The sequence below is a fragment of the Phyllostomus discolor genome, chromosome 15 (genome assembly GCF_004126475.2).
Source record: "Phyllostomus discolor isolate MPI-MPIP mPhyDis1 chromosome 15, mPhyDis1.pri.v3, whole genome shotgun sequence".
Lineage (NCBI taxonomy): Eukaryota > Metazoa > Chordata > Mammalia > Chiroptera > Phyllostomidae > Phyllostomus > Phyllostomus discolor.
In genome coordinates this window covers 19,069,239-19,090,546 of record NC_040917.2, presented here as the reverse complement: position 1 = coordinate 19,090,546, position 21,308 = coordinate 19,069,239, and the positions used below count along the sequence as shown (strand labels likewise).

At 54.3% G+C, this 21,308-nt stretch overlaps 1 protein-coding gene across 1 annotated transcript; it reads left to right on the top strand.

Moving 5' to 3' along the window:
• Positions 1 to 1,444: 1,444 nt before the first annotated feature.
• Positions 1,445 to 20,568, top strand: RRP15 (ribosomal RNA processing 15 homolog). The gene is made up of 5 exons (XM_028531389.2): positions 1,445 to 1,625; positions 8,035 to 8,279; positions 9,408 to 9,505; positions 10,097 to 10,298; positions 19,664 to 20,568. The coding sequence occupies exons 1-5, from the start codon at positions 1,481 to 1,483 to the stop codon at positions 19,802 to 19,804; spliced, it is 831 nt and encodes a 276-aa protein (XP_028387190.1). The 5' UTR covers positions 1,445 to 1,480; the 3' UTR covers positions 19,805 to 20,568.
• The last annotated feature ends 740 nt before the right edge of the window (positions 20,569 to 21,308 follow it).

Genomic DNA, 21,308 nt, shown 5'->3' with positions numbered 1-21,308 from the left:
ATGTGATTCTGCCACTTACTGGCTATACGACCTTGAGCAAGTATTTCATCCTTTCTGTGCCTCAGTTTCCTCATCTGTGTAATGGGGACAGTAGTGCCTAACTGATTGACTAATTGGGACACTTAAATAAGCTAGTACAGAAATGTCCCACTTAATAGCAGAAATCCCTTTGTAGAAAATCAGGTTTCTGCAGGGACACCTGGAGCCTCTGTTATGTTACTTTTAAGAAGAAAAACTTGAATGTGTAACAAATTAACCAACCTTACCTCTCCAAGCAACATCTTAAATTGTCACCAGAGTAAATCCCTCGACATAAAGCATCATATTAACCACATCAAATGCTCAAAACATCACTGATGATCACAGTGATGTGCTGATCACAGCATCTTAGCACGTGATGTTCTGTGTGCAAGGCATCTTCCTTGCCTGTGAAATCATTTCTCTTTCTCACGTTGCTTCTCCTCTACAGTTTTTTCCCAATGCTTTCCCAACTTTGTTTTGAACTCTGTAACATCCGGCAAAAACAAGGGCTAAATGGGAAAGTTCGCAGGACACAGGTTCAAGCCCAAGGTGCCCCAGCAGGTAGAGGTTACGCCGAGCAGCATAGTGACGACTTCTGGGTACTAGCAAGGCCCTAAGGGTCCACTCCTGAGCTGCGCCCCTTTTGTTGCCAACAATCCCAGTTTTCAAAAGGTTTAGGCTGGAATTTGTTATTTTCCTGCACACGGTTTTATTTTGAAAATGCATTGAATTGGGGTGTGTGTGCAAATATTTTTTCCTTATATAAACAACTGAATGTGTCCAGTTGAGAGGTTCCTACTCCATTAGAAAGTTTAGGTATTAAAAATCAAGGAACTCTCTACCGCTAAAAGTGGAGAGTTAGGGTTAGTCTTGAGAGTATGCCTGGCCTAGAGAACGCGAGGTAAGAGTTTGTTTGCTGCCTTACCCGTCTGACTCATGAACCTTAGCAGTGGATTCGTTCATTCATTCATAATTTTCTTCCTTCCAAAAAAATTGGGGGGCTCCTAACGCAGGCCAGACTCTTGCTAGCTATGGGGGGATGAAATGATGAATGAGATATGGTCCCTACTTTCAAGAATCCGACAATTTAGGGGGGCAAACGGGCCGATTGTGGCAGCTGCTTGGAAGGGAGCGCGGGGGCTGCGAGAGCAGGTGACAAGATGACCTTCGGGAGAAGCAGGCCGGGGAGAGAGGCGGGAGAAGGGATCCGCGCACTGACGCCGAGAGAAAAGGGTCGAACTGGATCCCCTAGCCCACGGGACTCGGGGGGAAGAAAGCGAGAGTCTATTCGCTTTGCAACTGGAAGACAGGGTTCTCCCCACCCCGAGTCTGAGGCCGCCACCCGGAACCTCGCGCTCCAAGGCCCCGCCCCGGAACCTTAGGTCGCCGGAACTCGATACCGAAGTTCCTTTTGTTACCACCGGACGCAATACTCCAGGGACGCTTCCGGTGCGGAAACATGGCCGCGGCCGTGCAGGACTCACGTGGGAGTGCGGGGAGAAAGTTGAAAAATTCCCTAAAGAAGAAGAAGAAGAAGAAAATGGTAGCCAAGGCTGTAGCATTGGAGCTGGAGGGCGAGAACAAAGACCCTGACGGCCTTGGAGGTAACGTGCTAGGGCTGAGCGCTGGCTGCCGGGAGGGAAGGCCAGGCTGAGTTTGCGGGAAGCAGGGGATGCCAGTGCCCTTTGCTCCGAGCCCCCCGAACTTCATCTGCGCGGGACCACTCGCAGGATGAGAAGGCTTACGGGGAGTGGTGTTCAAGGAAGGGACGTTACCAGCTGTTTGAGCTTGCACACCTTTTTTCGGTGGACGTTTTCAGGGCCACACTTATCAACTAAAACTGACGGAACTGCTGCTTACGGTAGCAAAAGGCGAAAGGAAGGGGGGCATTTGAAATTACTAGAATGGGATAGGTCTCATAGGGAGCATGGAGCAAAAGGCTAAAACAGGTAACAGGAAGACGGATGGTGCGCTTGCCTTTTCCTGTGCGATAGGTGCGTGCATGTGTTCAGGAGTTCGAGACCGCATAGCGGTGAATGAAAGAGGTGGTTGGAGTAGAATAAATAAAACCGGTTGTTACTGTCTCTCGCAGAGACGCTTGATGTTGAAAGGAAGGGAAGAAGTTTTGAGGCTTTCTACCGTGCTGTGCCCGCCCTGCTTCCTCTTTATCATCATCCGTGGCACTGCCAGCTTCGTAGGTTACGAGGCATTCCGGACGACCCCTGACTTCCTGGCAGCCCAGGTATCGTCCTGACACCGAGAGCTCCTCTTTTGTCATGTACCTCAGCTCATGTCTGTTACCTTCTCAAGATGATCCATTGGCTTTCCAACTTATAATGACAGCCAACAGCCTGTATGCTCTCGCTCAGGTCGGCCTCCCTTATCTGCCACTCTGGTCCTTGCTAACCACTAACTGTTACCTAGCTGTGTTCGTGTCCTTGTGGTTGTGTTGAACACATCACACATACCCCCACACCGAGGTTTGCACGTGCTGGCTTTACTGCGGACAGTTTTTCAGGTGTGAGCATGGCCGTCTCTCGCTGGGTTCCTTTAATCTCTGATCCAGTGGGTTATCAACAAGACGTGCCCCTGACCACCCTGCCTGATGTACCACCGCTGCTCTTCTCCTTGCCTCCCTACCTTCATTGTTTGACTTAGTACCCTGGTTTGTTTTTCCTCCCCATTTCCCAAATTGTGTGATGTTTTATATGTGCTCAGCGTCTCTCCCAGCTGGAATGTGAGTTCCTTAAGAGAAGAGATTGTTGTATTTCCGGGGCCTAAAGCAGTGCCTTTTCACAGGGGATCCTTCCCAGATGTTTACATAAATGAGCGAATAAACTTAAACTTCCAGAACCAGGAAGAAGAAACTGTTACATGCTCCTGCTGGCCCTGCATGCTTAGAGTCCTCATTACCTGCCAAAGAAGTTAAGGAAAACAAGCTGTTTGTTGAACAGGAGTTAGAATTTTGGTTCTGAGATATGTGTATATAAAAACTCAACAGACTGGTTCTTGTGGGGTTATCAGAGAAAGAAACACTGCTACATTTGGAGCAAACTGTCAGTGCCGCTTACAAATTTAGGTGGAAATTTGATTTCCCTATTCAGATACTGGATAATTCCAAGTTCCGTCTCTTAACTCAATGCTGATTGCACTATTGTGAATACTGGTTAGGTTCTAAGGTTCTCTTGCTAATGTGGATCAGTTACATTATAGGTTAAGAAGGCTTTTTGCTAACAAGGAAACCTCATTATCCAGGTCAGTTCAGTGAACACTTGTTGCCTTCTGTTCTATTCCAGTCACCCGCTGGGTGTTGAGGATACAAAAGTTGAATAGATTCTTGCCCTAGAATTGCAGTCTTAGGAAAGATATTAAACACAGAACTTTAATACGGTGTATTGAGCATTATTATGAAGAGGTAGTTATAAAGGTAGTTGTTATGATTATAGTCCAATTAAAAGTGATAAAGATGGAGACAGAGAAATCCGTCTCTCTCTCTCTGCCCTATCCAAATCCAGCCTAGTCATTGCTTCCTTCTGTCTTACACCTGTTGCTCACAGTGTACTGTGTTATAATAATGTTAGCGTGTCTCTCTCCTTGTAGATACATGTCCTCTAGCTTGCTGGTGTCACGGGGTTCCGAACGCCCCATTTCTTGAGTGCAGTCTGCTCTGCCTGCTCCTAGCAGTGCTTTTGCTGTTCCGTTAACACACTCCTCCTCCCTGCCCCCACTTCACTTTCTCTTGACCAGCTTTCCTGTGTCTTTTAGGTTTCAGCTTAGTTGTCTCCATCTACATTTTCTTTCAAGATTTAGCTTCTCTCTGTATAGAAACAAATAATAAAGGGCCTTTTATTTAATACATTCAGTAACATGGATCCATTGATTATCAGATGGGGCATTTGCCTTTGGTTTAATTTGGGCTTTGCCATTTAATGTAAGAAATTGCTGTTTTCTTCTCACAAAATCAGGTGTTTCTGGGAAGGTCACCTATGCAAATGGCTATCCTAGTTCAGATCTTTGTGTACACGTGGCCTTGGCAGAACTATCACATTATCAAACTTTTTCAGACAATAGATACTGAGAAACTGTAAAAACAGAAGATTGAATTTGGCTTCGGAGCCGGGAGGAATCAGTGTGCAAATTATAGGGTTATTGTGTACCTGCTCGTTTTATCAGGAAGTTGACTCAGAGACTTGTCTTTGAATTTTAATTGGGCCCTAAAAGTTGATAGAGGTATGCCTTATGTCCTTTTAAAAGTGATTTCCTTTAGCAAGATTTTCCTAAAGCTTCATAAAACACCACGCAGGTGTTGTTCGAACTTTATTTTTCATCTTTTGTCTTTAATTTCTTTGACAGTTGTGTAAGAAAGGTAGAAACTACACTTTTATGGGTATGACACCTGTAAGTCGTGTTTGTCAACCCGCAGAAGTCTCCTCGTTCCGTGCTGAGAGGCCGGTCAGCTTGGCAGTAGCGGTGTCACAGCGCCACGCATGTAGCGGTGAATGTCATTGACTCATCGGGCAGACTGGGAACTTCTGTTAATCACAAGCACCAGGTGTCATGGAGGGTAAAATTAACAGAAGTTGTGTGTAACGTAACCTTGAATGACAGCACAGCAACTCAGAGTGAATTTTTGGTAAATTGTCATTTTCTCCAGTAGGGTTTGAAATGTGTTGATAGCAAAATCACAAGTGATCCTGAATCAGGAATATACAGAAGGTAAAACACTACAGCTAGCGTTTTAAGTAATAGATAAATGTCCTGTGTTATAAGGGGGAAGATGAATATTTGGCTCTTACGTTTGTAGCCTTTAAAATACACACACACACACACACACACACAGCGCCTCTTTTGACGTAGATGGTATTTTATTGCCATTTTCCCAGATTAGGAGACTAAGGCACAGGACTTGACATCTTCAGAAAGGTTGCGTAGATTGGACTCTGGAGTTGAGATTGAATCCAGGCTTCCTGACATCCCTTTTCTTCCTGTTGACCGTGGCTGTGATTGCCATTAAACATTTATAAGGACTTCTATTGGACTTACACTAACTTCTGAAGGTGTGAAGCAGGTTAAAGGTTAACCAGGAGCCTTAATGTTCACCGAGGGTTTTGCATTTTATAGGGACAGCCTTCTTAACCCAGGAGAGAGACTGTTAGAAGTGCAGACCTGAGGTGTGTCCCCAGAGGACAAGCGCCAGCCGTCTGGCCCGGGACTGGCAGCAGGCGCGTGGCTCGGGTGCAGAGCCAGCCAGGTTTCATTCTGGTTAATGTGGGGTGCTTCTCCTGGACCGAATTCATTTCTCAGACCAGCTTTTTCATGCGCGTCTTACCACCAAGTCCCAAGCCTCCGTTTTCAGCCAGTGTGAACTTCCTGTTGTTTATCAGTATCGCACCTGCCGCGTTCTCATGCCTTTGGACATGCCTCGTGCTGGCTTCTCCTGCCTGGAATGCCCGTAATGGCCGCTGCGGTAATGATGTTCATTTCCACGCAGAGCATGGACTCCCAGCTGGGATGTCTGGGCTCTGCATTCGGGGGTCCTGCCTCTTGCAGCTGGCCCGGGCTGGAACCTTGCTTCTCTGGCTCCTCCTGTTTCCTGTCATTCAGACCCTTGCTTTATCCTCCAGGAAAAGCTGAAGTGTCCGCTTTGCAGAAGAAAATACGCCCCAAACAGCCACTCTTTTTTCCTTGTTTTTCTTTTAGAAGAGCACGCACGAATTTTTGCAGGTGGGTGACTGATCTATCTGCCCTGCCCAGCAAGTCGTTTCCTCCGGGAGAGAAACCCGGATGGAGAGCTGTCATTTTCTCCCTCCTCCATTGTCACTCCTGGGAACTCAGGGAACGTACCTGCCACTCAGGAGTCAGAGACATGGCTCCAGTTAAATAACTACATGTGGCAAGTGAATTTTTAAATGTTTGTCTGCTTATTAAGAAATATGCAACACATTAGGGTGGTAGAATTATTTGGGGTTTCTTACTTCTGTCATTTCCTTTAATGTTTTTTGGTACCACTGACATACTTTATAGTATAAGATAGTGCTTTTTAAACATTTATTCTTCTTCCTGTGTTTAACTCATGTTTCTGTCATGTTCTGTTACTTTTTTGAAGATAAGGGCCCTCTTTACTTTTACCCATATGCTTGAATTGCATTTTTATGTATGTTTAAAATTATGTATGTATGTTTATATGTTCTATTGGCTGTTTTCTAATATGTTACACATTTTGAAATATATCAGATATTTAGTTTTTACTTCCTTTTCATTTCATGAATTCTCGGCACTTTAAAAAATTACTTTTGTGCAGAAGTAACACCAGCATTGCGAGTAGTACAACGACTGGCTAGACATTCAGCTCTTCCCTCCATTTCTCTCTGCAATCGTGGCTGAAGGTCAGGAGATTGGAGGGCGCCACTCAGAGGTCAGCAGCTGACCTCCGTTCCCTCCCCTTCACTTTGATCATGACAGTAAGTCATATTTGTTAAAAAACCTAAAGGACATTTAAAACTAAACGTGCACGTTGGCTGAGATAATTTAAAAGAAAAACGGGGCTTGGAGTTGGAGACCGATGGTTGTGAGCGGTCAGCGGTCTGAGAGGTGCGGGCAGAGAGGTTTGGGTGGGTGGCGCGGCTCGGGGAGGGCAGGTGCGCAGGCCCTGTGCCCATGGCTGCGGGTTGCTTTGCAGTCCTGCAGGTCCAGGTGAGGGTTCCGTCTGGATGGCGGGGCGTCAGAATCGAGTTACAGGGGTGGGGGGGGCCTTGTTCGTGCTCAGGCCTCTTTCTGCTCAGTCAGCATTTAAAATGTTACTTGGGTTGCTACTGGTATTTAGTGGAGGTACTCTGATTGAAAGAGTGGGAAGGGATGGCGTTTTCAGTGTGAATTTTGAGACTCGGCTGGGTCAGGATTGGTCGGAGAAAGCACAGTTCCCCGGGGATGGTGCCCCTTCCTCTGTGCTCCCCCCTGTCAGCTCTTCTGTTTGGTAAGGAACGTTCCAGGCTGCTCAGCCATAGCGTGATTTTCTCCTTTGAGGTGTTTCCTAGTGCAACCTGCGGGTTTCTCAGGACTTTCGAGCTCCGCGGAGGGCGTGGCCTTGGAGAGACCGCGTTGGCTGGTGCCCGCGGGCTGGGTGTTCCCCTGCGGTGACCTTCCAACCCCGGGGGCTCCGGAACTGCACCACCCAGGGCTTCTCAGCCAGTTCCCTTTCGGACAGGGCTGCTGACCGGGGTCCCCCTGCCAGTTCCCTGAGCCCAGCCCAGCCGTTGAATCTTACGTGAGGGGCCAGTTTGTGGTCACCCGGATGTGCTTTTGGGGGGCGGGTTTGCGGGATGTCATTCAGACGGTCACTTTTGTATCTTCAGTCCGCAGCGTGATGGTCTCATTGAACCGCTCAGCCGTGCCGTTGACTCTTCCGTGTCTTGGGTACATGTCCCTTCACTAGATTATTTTTCAGAAATGTTAGAACAGCCAACTATATGGCTACTTGCAGATTCTGTGAGAGGAGGCTGGTTTTTAGCTGTTTCTGCATATAAATGTAGGACGCGGCGTGTCCGGCCAACCCCAGGGAAGCTGTGCTGACTCCTCGGTGCCACGGAGACGCGGCGCTGTTCTCGTGTCGGTGTGCTGTTTGTTCTGAAACAGGCTTCATGCACCTCCCCACGTGTTTCGCTGTGCGGGAACGCCCGTGGACTTGACTGTCTCTGCACCGGCCCGTGTCAGCCTCCGTCACCCCTCAACGGCAGGCTAGGGTGGGGCGGGGTTTGTTCATTGCCCTGGGTCCTGGGTCAGGAGGACCCTGCATCGCCCCTGTCCCCCATCAGCACGGCCGGATCTCCGGAGACTGGTGGCGAGGGTGGGGGTCCCACCGGCACTGCTCTCCTCTGTCCCCGAACCTGCCATCCTGGGAGAAGCCCTCCTTGCAAGGTGGAGACGGGCGGGGAACTGCTCTGGGGTCCTGGGAGTGGCCGTGGCCTTGGCCACCCCTGCCTCTGGCACCAGGGCTCCATCTGTCTCTTCCCTCAGGGTCTCCAGGAAGGCGAGCCTCCGACGAGGAAGCGGTGGAGGCTGACAATGAAGACGAGGCCGGCCCCGGGGACAGTGACGGCGAAGACGCCCGCGGGGACGCCAACGCGGGCTGGGCAGACGCCATGGCTAAGATCCTGAGCAAGAAGACGCCAGCGAGCAAGCCCACCATTCTGGTCAGAAGCCGAGAGCTGGAGAAGGAGAAGGAGAAGCTGAAGCAGGAGAGGCTGGAGAGGAGGAAGCAGGTGTGTGCAGCTGTCGGCCTGTGTTCTGGTTCGAGTCCCTGGGGCTCCCGGTTTGCTGGGCAGCCAGCACTTATTTCTAATCATGAGTATAAAAATGTATTTCAGAGTTTAAATATTTAGGGATTATGCATGCATGCCTATTTTCCCTTGGGTACTACAGATAATTCAGAGTAAACCTAAAAGTAAGATTTAAAAAAAATTCTGGCATAATCTGATAGTTTCACCACAGTTGAAACAAACGATCTGATTTGGGGAAGAACCTGTGCCCGTAGAAAGGAGTCGGCCAGTCTTCATCCTGAGCACGGGAGTTCGGTTCTACTGTTGGCGGGAGTGTTGCTGGAAGCTGAGAGGGGGGGTGCACGGGTTGTTGCTGGAAGCTGAGGGGGGGTGCACGGGAGGGACAGATGAGAGGGGACCGGCTGCCCGGTTCTGGCTGCAGCCTGGTGCTCACCGCACTGGTGCTGGCCACGCTCGGTGTGCTGGCTGTGTGGGGCGTGGGATGGGGTGAGGGTGTGGGGGGCATTTCTGTCACGCTGGGGGCCTGGGGCAGGGCTGCCACTTCGAGGCAGTTTTGAATTCGGTTATTTCATCTGTGGGCTTTTCTCATTGCCTGGCCCCCTCTGCCTCCGCGTGATGGCAGTCACCAGCACACTGTGCTTTGTGGCCCAGAGGCCACGTGGCCAGGTGTGCCCTCAGAGAAGTGGGTGTCAGTGAGTCTGAGAGGAAAATCTGTCACTGTATAGGTACATCTGGACATGACGCTATTCATTTAGAAGCCCATCTTAGTTCTTCATAGTTCTGACTGCTGGGGAAGTCCATTCCCAAAACAAAGAGAAACAGTGTTTTAACCTTGTGGCTGCCACAGAGGGCAGTTTGGGGTCTTCCCGATGCTGCCCCCATGGGCCGGGGCTCCCCCACACCTCCCTAGCAGCCCCCCACAAACCCACCCGAGCCTCTCCCGTGACGCTGGGTGCGAGCCTCAGGCCCCCCGAAAGCGTGGGCCTGCAGCGTCCCAGGACAGCCAGAGCACGAGTTACCACCTCTCTCCTGTCTTGGGGTATCGCGTCCCAGTGGGCGGCTCTTTCGAAAAGACCTAATGTCCTCCCCCCCACACTGTCTGCCACGCAGCTGGACAGGAAGCGGGAGTGGGAGATGCTGTGCCGCGTCAAGCCCGACGTTGTCAAGGACAAGGAGACGGAGCGGAACCTGCAGAGGATTGCCACCAGGTGAGCCCTGAGAACCTCGTCTGTGAGCGCCGTGCCCGCCCGGCCCGGCCCTGCGTCCGGGGAAGCAGGTGGTGGTGGTCAAAGTGAGCCTTGGTTTCAGTTGCACAGAAGTTGGTTTAGAGAGACCAACGCTGAGAGAAAAACAGATTATGTATCAGTCCGCATATAAATATTCATTCTGATACGTTCATAAACTTCTGTTCATTCGCTGAAATGCATGTTCCCTTCTTTTTTTAAGATTTTATTTATTTATTTTTAGAGAGGGGAGATAGAGAGAGAGAGAGAGACATCAATGTGCGGTTGCTGGGGGTTCTGGCCTGCAACCCAGGAATGTACCCTGGCTGGGAATCGAACCTGGGACACTTTGGTTCCCAGCCCGCACTCTATCCACTGAGCTACTCCGGCCACGGCACATGTTCCCTTCTTACAAGTGTCCAGCCAGTCGGCTGTTGCCATCTGCACGCCCACTGCACGCGTGCCTCCCTCCCGAGCAGTGAGCAGGGCACACCCTCTGCTCCCGTCCTCAGTGTCTGTGTCCCAGTGGGACCGTTGCTGACCCCTGTCGCCCTGGCCCCCTCTCTCCACGCGCAGGGGCGTCGTGCAGCTGTTCAATGCTGTTCAGAAGCACCAGAAGAACGTGGACGAGAAGGTGAAGGAAGCCGGAGGTTCCGAGAGGAAGCGCGCCAAGCTGATCTCTACGGTGTCCAAGAGGGACTTCATCAGTGTGCTCAGGGGCATGGACGGCGGTGCGCACGAGCCCGGCGCCGCGGGAAGGGGTGCGAAGGCCCGACAGGTGAGACTTCCCTGCGGGGTTCAGTGCACCCCCCGACGTTCAGCTTCGACACTGAAGCTGAAACCCACACGTCAGGGGCGGGGAGCACACGGTGGGTGGAACGATAGATTCTTCAGATCCACTCCCGTTTTACACGCCCACAGCCTAATTCATTTGGACTCTTAAGTTTCGAGATGCTGTACTCGGCATGGGATTGCCAGGCGGGGGTGCCGTAGCCCTGCGGTTAGAGCTCAGCAACCCCTGGGTTCCGGCACACTTCCTGGAGGCAGAGCCGCACCCGTCCCACCTGCAGTTCTGCCTCTTGTGCACTTTGGGGGCCAGAAGCCTGAGTGGGGCGCGCAGCCTCAGTGGGAGGGGTTTCCCGAGGGGGCGTGTTGGTGCCCTGTGACTTCTGAAACTGGAGGCAGCAAGGCCTGGGGCTTGGAGGCCGGGAGTCACCCTGGTGCCGGGGCAGCGGGGGCAGCAGGGGCCGTCTGGTTGGAAAGGAAGGACGTGAACGGTGTCGTGGTCTTTGGCGAGATAATGGTACTGGCTCCACCCCGGGACCCGTGTGGACCCCGAGCGTTTCCTTTTTTAATGTGCGGGCGAACGGGTCCAGAGTGTGCTTTAGTCTCAGAAGCGCCGTCTTTTAAAGATGAGCCAAGTGCGAAGTTGTATTTGTGGGGTTGAGTTTATTGCCAAGAGAGGCACTGCGGGGCGGGGGGGATGGGTGTCCTTACGGTGGCGCTGTGTGTGCGGGGACAGCAGCTGAAGCTCGGGCAGGGGGCGGGGCCTGCGGGGAGCTCCGCCTGGCCCAGGGGCGGGGCGTTCTTCCAGCTCCTGGAGGAAGTCACCAGGCCCCCTGGTTCTGGCAGACATGCGAGCACCCAGATTGAAGACTCCGTGGTGAATGAAGGTGCTCGCTGCCGCTGCCGTTGGAAAGGGTCTGTCGGAAGTCGTCGTCACTGCACGTGCGCCGTTTTGGGGGCTGCACCCTCTTCGGTGGGGAAGGCAGGCTGGGTGCCGGCACGCCTGGCTGGCAGAGCTGGGGAAGGGCTGTGGCGGGGCTGGGAGCAGCCAGTGGGACGCGGAGGGGAAAGAAGCGGCTGACCCAGGCCCGGCGATCCTCTCTGTCCACTCTGGTGTCCGAGGGGCTTGCAGACACGCCGGCGCCAGCCCGGGCCCTTCTGGCTGGGGAGCTCCGCTGGGGTGGGGTGGGCTCTTTACTGAGGACGCCCAGTGGCGGTGCCTGGAGTCCTCTGGGCCCTGCACCTGTTCCGGGGAAGAGTCTGCAGGCTGCCGCCCCCTCTGCAGCAAGGACGTGGGGCGGGCTGCAGCCGAGTCGCCCCGGGGCCGACGGGCGGTGTGCGGGCAGAGCGCCGGCCGTCTGTCACCCCCACGCTTGAATGACGGACCTCACGCCAGGTTTGCAGGACTGCAGCTCGCCGGTGCATCACGACTGGCTGCTGTTTTACGGCGGAACCACAACAATGATCTTGCAGTGAAGGAAGGCTCCAGCCCGTTTCTGTGAGAACGGGTTTCCTTGGTGATTGCCGGGCCCCGCATCCCCGTGACCGTCTCTAGGCTGGACAAGCGACTGGGAGAGGGCAGGCAGTTACCTAGTTTTCTGCTTTCGTGGCATGAGCACGTCAAACGTCAGACCCAGGAGTAAGTGCGGGGGCTCCGTTCTCACGTGTTTCTCGTGAATCTGCAGAACCAGGCCTTCCGAGGTGGGAGAGCTTCTGAAACACCCGGCCTCCAGGGCATCTCAGTAACGGAGAGCCGTGCTGACAGCGCTCCGTGCTCGCACCAGCATACCTTCCTCCTGGTCCGCGGACCTGCTGACCTCCTGCTGCTGGAGGAGGCAGCTGGGGAAGCAGGGGCACCTCACGCTGGTCCCTCGGGGCCCCCGCTGGTCTGGGGACTTAGTTTTCTCACGGAGTTGGGGGCGTGGGAGGCAGGCCAGGGGTGGGCGGGGAGAGTTGCTGCCCACATCCCACGACAGCAGTGCTGCCGCTCTCACACTGAAGCTGCTCTAGCAGGAATGTGTGGAATCCGGACTTTGTGAGTAGTTCGGCTTAGTGTTTGTTCGCTGCAGATGTCTGAGCAGACTGGCATTTAGACGGAGGAGAGCAGAGTTTGAGACGGGAACAGGCGGGACCGCACGGAGCACGGCTGATGGGGACGCCGGGAAGCCCGTTGCTCACCACATTGCTCCTCCGACAGCAGCCCACTGGGTCTGGGTCCGGGCGCGGGGCGATTCGGGCTGGACTGCTGCTGTGGCCTTGGCAGACCTGCGTGTGGCTGTGTGGCACGGGCGGCACTTTGACTCGGGCAGCGTGGGTGCGAGTGCAGAGTTAGAGCCGGTGCCGGGGTACCTGCGGAGATCTCTCGTTACTTTTATAATAAGGAGTACTAAAGGTGGTACCGCGCGCCTCCTGGCCCCTCTGAAGAGCTGGTCTCTCTCTGAAGCAGCTGCTGTGGGGGGTTTCCATCAGCGAGCATGAGGCCCTTTAAAAATGTAATGGTCCGGCACAAAGTGAGCCTCTTGCCACGTGCGGCACTTAGGGTGCATTTTTAAAATTCAGAAGAATATTTTACTGTTTTTTGCTAAACACAAATCATTTTTGAGTTGTAGGCAATTGAGCACGTGAGTGGCGTTGTGTGATGCGTTGTCACACACCAGCCCCCTGGGCTCCAGGCACCTGGCCTGCCGTCTGGGCCCCTTCCCCGCCTCAGGCCTGGGGTGCCCCCTGACCGCTCTCCGGTGTTCGCTCTGGTGCGGCTCGCCACCTCGTGGGCCCCGTGAGAGCCACGTGAGCTGCACACAGGGCTGGGAACCGTGGCCAGCGCTGAGCGAGCGCCGTGCACGTGTTTGCCGGCACTTTCAGTTCCCCCTGCAGGCCGTTCGTTAGCATGGGTTCCTCCCATTTAGTAGTGGTTTTCCCGACAGGTAGTGAGTGATCGGAGGTGAGTCTGTAGTTGGAAACCAGTTTGAAGGGGAAGTATTCTTATGGGTTACTGGCTAACCCCAGAATTATCTAACAATTTAGTAAATTGTGTTTGGGTTTGGATTGGGCTTCCTCACTGAAGTGTCCGGTCTAGTGATGCGGAGTTCTCACAGGGTAACAACACTAGGTTTGGGGACGTAGGGATCGGTCCCCGTTTCAGGCTGTGGCTGAGCTAGCTATGTTCCTCACAGGATGTCCCTCAGCAAGCGGAACCCTTGGTTTCCGAGCCGTGCTGCCCTGCTGTCTGAGCCCGTCCGTGCTCGTGAACAGGGTGCGGCCTGGATCTGGGAGACCGCAGGCGGCCCGGGGCGGGGTTCCAGGTGCCCGAGCACTTGGGGCCTCGGTGAGCTGGCTGGCGGCGGGGGGCTGGACGGGGCTGTTTGTTGTCTGCTGTGTGCCAGGTGCTCCGGAAGGTGTTTCCACGGAAGGATCATTTCGGGAGGTGCTGGAACTCCTCCCATTTGGAGGAGAGAAACCCAGTCAGAACGACTCAGCGACTTGCCCCTGGCCGCCCCATGGGAATCGGAATCTGGGTAGAAGCCCGTCTGCACTGCCTGGAGCCCGTGGCATGTGGCAGCCTCGCTGTGGCTGCTGAGCACACGGGCCGTGCTCAGTGGAACCAGCAGGGGGCGCTGCCTCCCGGGCAGCGCGGCTGGTCCCGAGCCCCGGGATGGACCCCGCCCCAGAAGGAGCGGGCGGTGCAGGTCTCCTGCATCTCGCAGCTTCTTCCCTGAGAATCTTAGTTCTCAGAACCGCCAGGGAAGTTTCCTTTCTGTCTTCCAGAATTCTGAAACTCGTTTAGAACGTTCCCTGTTTCAGTTGACACTTTTTATTTAGCAAGGAGTGGAAGTGCCCTGGGTTCCAGGTGCACCGTGACTCGGCCACTGCAGTGCGCGCTGGCGCCCGTGGCCCTTCGCCCGACCCCTTCCTCTGAGCGCTGCCCCCACCCCTGGGAGACCGGGTGTGCGGACCTGCGGCCGACCGCCCGCTTCTCCCCGGAGCCCCGGTGAGGGCCGTGCGTTTAAACTGGTCTGGGATGCCCACACATCCGGTCTGTGTTCCAGACGAGTTCACGGCTCTGCTAATCTGTCTGTAGGCCTGAGTTCTCATTGAAGTGCTGCGATGTGGCGGCTGATAGAACGGGCTGGGCTTCGGGAGCCTGGCACCGGGGCCCTCTGCGCAGCTCGGGCGCCAGGGGAGGGTGGAAGTGTGCCGGGCGCTGAGTGGAAGGGCCCTCGGGACAGTACAGCTGTCTCTCCGGTCAGTTCAGGCCACGTTGACTCAGTTCTCAAGAGGACGTAAACCACGGGGAAATTGGAGCTGCCCAGTGTCCCCGTGGACTCCCTTCTGGGGGTGGTGTGGAGATGGCGCGTCAGGATGCAGCACACGGAACAGAACAGGTGTCTCCAGGTGCAGCTGCTCTGAGCCGGGGCCCGGGCGTTGAGCTCAGGGTGAAACCGAGCGCTGCGGCAGAAACTGAAGCAAACACGATGCCGTGAGCGAAAACCTGTTGCATGAAAGAAAGATCTGCAGGAGTGTTGGGCCTGAACTCTCAGGAAGCCAGAATGCTGTTCGTTGAACTTGAGCTTGGTCCCCGATTGAAGCTGACAGGATTTCAGCCCCTTGGTCTTCCTTCCTAGGATTGACAGGAGACTCCAGGGTTGAGGGTTTGGTCTGGCCAGCAAGGCCTGAGGGTCACTGGGTGCGGCGCCCCTGCCCCGGGAACCGCACACCGGCCCCGGGACCCCGCAGCTCCGCCTTCGGGCGGGGGTCTGCAGGCTGGCGGGGAGTGCAGGGCTCTGCTCCAGGAGGGAATGGTGCTGAAATGGGTGAAGAATTCTCAGCAGAAACACTAGGAAAATCTCCACAACTCTTATCTGATTGACCCTTTCCGAACCCCTTTCCCACCCGGTTCTCCTTAGGAAGAGGTGGGCTCGAGGTGAGATGTGAAGGCGGTTTCTAGGTGCAAACCCGCCGACTTCTCAGGGCGCCGGCATCTGAATAAAGTGCCCGTAGAGATTCACTCCTGGTCTCAGCTTCCTGGTGCTGGTGGCAGACGGCACGAACACCGACGTTTCCGGTTTCAGGATGTCCTACCAAATGCTTTTCTGGTCTGCCGGGATCGTATAAGTTACCCATCTGAATGTGGAAATGCTGCACAAATCAACACAGATGCTTCTGTCTGATCTTGGTGAAATATTTATATAAAACCAGGCCAGGGAGGGTAGGGAACCATTCACGGAGTTAACAAAGCGGAAGGCCACGTGAAACATCCTCGTAAAATGGTTTAAACAAGCCGAAATAAGTTTGTGAAGGGATGGAGAAAGCAACAACAACAACAACGAAAAAGTCAAAACACCAAGGAATCGCTTATTAAGAATTCTTTAAGAATCAGGAAAGTTGACTTTGTTTGATACAGGGTCTTCCACATTACCTTGTGGGCTGCACATGGAAACTTTTGAGCCCTGTATGGTATTGGGGAGTTGAAATGCCCTGCGTGGTGGTCAGGAAAGCATTGATGTTCTTACTCACATTCTAAAGATCCAGGGCATGTCTCGCTTCCGCTGGTTGCTAGCAGGGTGCGTGTCTTGGGTCCAGGGATTTCCCAGCACCCTTCACTGCACAGGCTGAACTTCTGGGGGGGCTCTGATCTCGTGTGGAGGAGACCACCAACCACGGACAGCTCACTGAGACTTTGCAGCAGCAAAGGTGTTGGGACACACTGGCCAGAGGCGAGCACCTTTTTCAGTGCAGGTGACACTGCATTGAAGTGCGAATGGAGCGTTCTCCCCGGGGAAAGCAGAGAAGCCAGGTATTGCCAATTGCCAGCTGTAGATGGGATTGTGTGGTCCGCGGTTCTAGGGTTCCACTTGAATCCTCCCTCTTCAGAGTTGAGATGGGCTCAGCTCTTCGCTGCTCGGGGGCAGACTAATGAGTCATTCCGGGACTGTGCTCAGCTTTCTCTTCAGTAGCTGCCAGGGTAGGTTTGAACCTTGAAATGGGAGCTGATTAGCATTTTTAAGGGTTGTCTTCATCTTCCAAATCGACGCAGATGCTTCTGTCTGATCTTGATGAAATGTTTATATAAAACCAGGCCAGGGAGGGCGGGGACGGGGGCTATTTTGTTTCCTCGCCTCATGTGGTTCGCATTAAGTTTTTGCATTTAATCAGTTTTTCTTCTCGTTTGCTGTGGGCGCTTACAGTTACCTTGTAGCTGCTTTAGGTCACAGAGTCCGTGCAGTCCCACGGGGCAGGGCAACTCCGAGTTGCTAGGTCCTGCCCCGTTCCTTCTGGGTGTGGACAGGCGCATGCTCCGTGCGGCGGTAGGCGGAGTCTGCGCCCTCCGCCGAGTGTAGCCCGCGGTACTGTATCTCAGGCTGTGTTCACCCCACCAGGGTGGTTCCGGGCTCCACGTGCGTCAGAGCCCCAGGGTGGCTGGTTAGACCGGTTGCTGGGCTCGGCCCCCCGAGTTTCTGGGCCAGCGGGTCTGGAATGGGCCCCGAGGTATTGAGTTTCCAAAAACCGGTGATGATGCCGATGCCTGACCTGGGACCACACTTGGAGAAAAACGGGCACAGCCTGTGTCCATCTCTCACAGAACAAAAACACCTCCGCCAGGACCTCCCAGGGAAGCTTCTCTTTGTGGCTAGTCTTCACATTGGACAACCAAGAGAAGCTTTGAACTTGTCCTGTATTGCTCTCTGTGCCAAAAATACACATTCACGTGGTTGTCTTTGGAGACAAGCAGGCGAGGCCATTGTAACAACCGTCCTTTCCTTTGGCCCAATGTTGCTCCTCCCTCCCTCCCTCCCACCTGCTTTTACTCCGGTGTGCTGTTGGGATTGTCTGGTGTTGTCCTTGGTTATGGTTAGCATCTCACTGGGCCAGACTCACGGATTCAACTTTGTCCTAGGTAGGTGGGTGGGTGGGTAGGTGGGTGGGTAGGTAGGTAGGTAGGTAAGGAAAACATACTATCTCTTCAGTTTCAGGAGTCCGCTGAGGGTCTTGAATTGGGACACTGTACTAGTTTGAGGCTCTGTCCCCGTTCATCCTCCCCCCCACCCTGGGGTGCTCCAGTGGGGGAGTGGCCCAGAGGCCAGTGGAAAAGGGCTGCCCGGGAGCCCTGCGGGGGCCACTCCGCACCCAGGGCCCTGCTGCGGGTCCACTGCTCCGTGTGCTACCGTGTTGGTGGCACGTGGGATGCAGCCAGCTGCACACGGAGGCCACCTCCGGGATCGAGCCTGTTCCCGGTTGGACACAGCCGTGGAGGCCGGGACGAGTCTGCGCTCGCCCGGAGTCTGGGTGAGGAAGCGGGTGCTTCTCGGAGTGGAGTGGGAAGCTGCATGTGATGCATTGGGCAGGAGACGCGTTCAGATTGTTGCCTCTGTGGGGGTCTCCGTTCGCTGCTTTCTCTTGTTTAAGGTGGGAGGAGGTTGGCAAAGACGAGTGGGGTTGGACGCAGGAAAACAGCCCCTTGCCAGTCGGGTGGCTGGTGCAGACCCGCAGAGGGCGGGCAGGGCAGCAGGGCCGGGCCGCGGCAGCAGGGGCCGGGCTGCGGCCCTGGTACCTGCTCCCCCCGGGGCCGGAGTCTGCGTTTGCTCCTGCGTGTGGGTTTGCTCCAGTGCGGTGTGCCGTGGGACTCCTGAGTCCCGCCTGTGTCCCGGTTCCCCCGGACCCCACGGAGGGGAAAGGGCGGTGGGAGGGCGCCTTTCCTGTGGGTTGCAGCTTCCAGTCCTTCTAAATGGGACGGTTGCTTTGGGCCATATCTCTTTCAAGGCAGCATTAGTAGAATTAAATGTCATCTTGTAACCCGACAAATATCTTTTACATCTTTTCTCTTAAAAGTTGCTTTTCGTATGGTTTGTAAACGCCATTAAAGATAATACTCTTTTCTAACCAAATGGCATGGGGTCTTGCATCTTTAGAGATTTTTCCAACACTGTGTATTTCTGTGAATAGAATAAGTAAAAAAAACATCGACTGTTGGCTCTGTGAAGACCGGGACTTTGCTTTGAACAGCGCTGCTCAGTATTTGCGGAATGAGGGAAAGAAATCACCGCCTGTAGTCCTGCCTATATTGCAGTACCTAGTCAGCGCCACAAGGTGGCACTGTTGTACCGCAAGACACGAGGCTGTCCTTGGACTCTGCTACCCGTGTACTTGGAGTGGTGGGGGGAAATGGACACGGCGGCACTTGAACAACAGTTTTTTAAAATGTGAGAAGAAGAAAGCTTTGGGGCTTTTGGGGTGGGAGTGAATGTGTTTTGTGTGCGGGAAAGACATGAACTGTGGGGATCTAGAGGTGTAGGGCTTTGAGCTGCATTGTGTCCTCACAAAGTTCCTATGTTGCTGCCTTACTGTCCTGCACCTGCACCTGCACCTTGGAACGCACCTGCACCTGGAGACGGGCCTCTGAGGAGGTGGCTGAGGTACAGCGAGGCCGCTGAGACGGTCCCCCCTCTGGTGTGGCTGGTGTCCCTGTAAGAGGGGCTGTGGACACGCAGGGAAGTGTCCGTGGTGCAGAAACACAGGGGCAGGCCCTGTGGGAACCAGTGAGAATGTGGCCGTTTGCCAGCCACAGAGCGAGGCCTCCGAAGGGACCAAACCTTGACCTTGCACATCCAGCCTCAGAACTGCGAGGAAATAAATCTCTGCTTTTTGAGCCAAATACATAAATAAATTGACTGCCTATCATGTTTATTGCCTGCTCATTTATTTATAATTTTTGCATGTGACTAGCCTTTTGATTCCATGGTCAGGTCAGGCAGTGAGGTCATAACCGAAATGAAGAACATTTGGTTCATGGTTTTATCAGCTGTTACATGAGATCGCATGTGCAAAAACCTAGCACGGGGCCCAGTGAGCTCCCTTTTCTCTCCTTTCTTTTGGGTTAAAAGCCTTTATTAAAGTTGTTTGACTTAGAATAGTTTGCCAAACGTTTTAGTAAATTATCAGTGAGCTTGAAATACTATTATAAGGTTTTTTTGTCAGAAGACTTTAAAAGTCGATACTAAGCCTAGATCTTACTGTACTTTCTTCCATTGCAACAACTATTTGCCTCCATGTGTCTTTGGTGAGGTTGAAACGTTCTGTCAGCGCTCAGCTCTGCTGCGTGTTCGTGCAGACACGGTCCCAGGCACAAACAGGCCGGCCTGCGCTTGGACTCAGGCTCTCTCCTGTCGGAGCCAGGTGTCAGCGGGTGTGCTATGGCTCGGGCGCTCTCCTGTCGGAGCCAGGTGTCGGCAGGTGTGCTATGGCTCGGGCGCTCTCCTGTCGGAGCCCGGGTGTCAGCGGGTGTGCTGGGGGCTCGGGCTCTCTCCGTTTCCCTGCGGCTGAATTGGCCTCTGAACGTTGTGGTTCTGTGCTTGTCCTCAGACCGAGGCGAAAGAAGAGGGCCCCGGCTGGACCATCCTGCGCGACGACTTCATGATGGGGGCGTCCATGAAGGACTGGGACAAGGAGAGTGACGGCCCGGACGGCGGCAGCCCGGGGCCGGGCAGTGACGCCGACGCGTGAGGCCGGGTGTGCGGGAGGCGGAGCGCACAGCCACGTTATGTCTCCGGGAGGAACACCCCGTGCCCCGGAGGGGGAGGGGCGTGCGAGGACCCCGTTCGGGAGCCAGCCAGCAGAGGACCTTCCCGCGACCAGCTCTGCGGTGTCCCCTCTTCACCGGAGCTTTGCCAGAGCCGTGTCTTCAGACTCGCGTGCTTGTAAGCCTTGCATCTGCGTGTCGAGCGAGACACACACTTGGCCACGGTTGTCATGGGTTTACGTGCTGGCCGTGGGTGTTTGGTGTTTTGTTTCATTGTTGCCAGTGTTCTAGAAAGACAACATCCTTTATCATTAAATTGAGCTCCTTGAAGCTCAAGTATTCAGCTTACAGCCCTGTGAGTGTGTACTTCCAGTCTGGGGGGAGGTTTGGGCTTGGTTTTGGTGACAGCTTTAGAGAAAACTTGTGCAGTGAAGTTTAAAATGATGATACTTCTGATTTGGGGTGATAATTTTATTTCCTAAGACATTCTGGCACATACGATGTACAAGACGTTAAATCTCTACTTTCACATTACATTTTATACACTGCACATAAGTAATGACCGACAGTTTCCGCGCTGGCATGTTCTCGCCCGAGAGGTTGGCTGAGGTCTCCCCTTCCACCGACGCCAGGAGGCGCGCTTTCCAGGGAAGCTCGCGGGACGTGTTTCAGTCCCTCGTCTCTGTGGGTACTGACGTCATCCTCTTCCGTTCTCTCTCGTGGTCGTGCTCGAGTAGCTGGCGGGCAGTCCCCACCGGAATACGGAATACGGCATCCGGCCCGAGGCGAGTTCTTGACTTGCCTTAAGGACTGCTAAATCCGGCTACTCAACCCAGAGAGTTGTAGTGTCCTGGTGTTAAATAACGAGGGAAGACAGAGGAAGACACTCCAGAATTCCTGCCAGACGGCCGGAGATCTGAGTCGGCCGGGGACTGTATTTGTATTGAACAGCTCTGATCGTCCCTCTTTCCTTGACGGCCCCGCCCCCTGCCCATCTCTTGGAACCGCCCTCTCCTGCCGCCACTGCGCCTGCGCGGACTTGCGTCTGTTCCACCGCGAGGGGGGGCCCTCCCCAGGGGTTCTCGGGGGGAGGAGGAGGAGGCGGCGTGTGTCTTCAGGCCCGTTCGCGTGACACAAAGAGTGTGACGCAGCTGAAGTTCGGCGAGTCCGCGACCCGGCGTTTGTTGTGAAGGAAGGCGGACGGCTCGGGTGCCAGCGGTCAAAGCGGCGGAGCGCAAGCGCACCGCGTGCTGGTTCTGGCTTACGTGCTGCGTCAGCGTCTCCGCGGACGGCGGCGTCGCCACGCGGTCGGCGTGACCCGGGGAGACGTGAGCGGACCCCCGCCCGCAGTATCACAGCGCGGGGGGGGGCCCCCTCCTGTTCCAGTGTCACGCGGGGAACGTTCGCTGCATTACAGCCCCGCACGGACGTCGTTTTGGAAACAAGTGTTTGTAGCACCTAAAAACCTTTTCCACCCCAAAGTTGAAC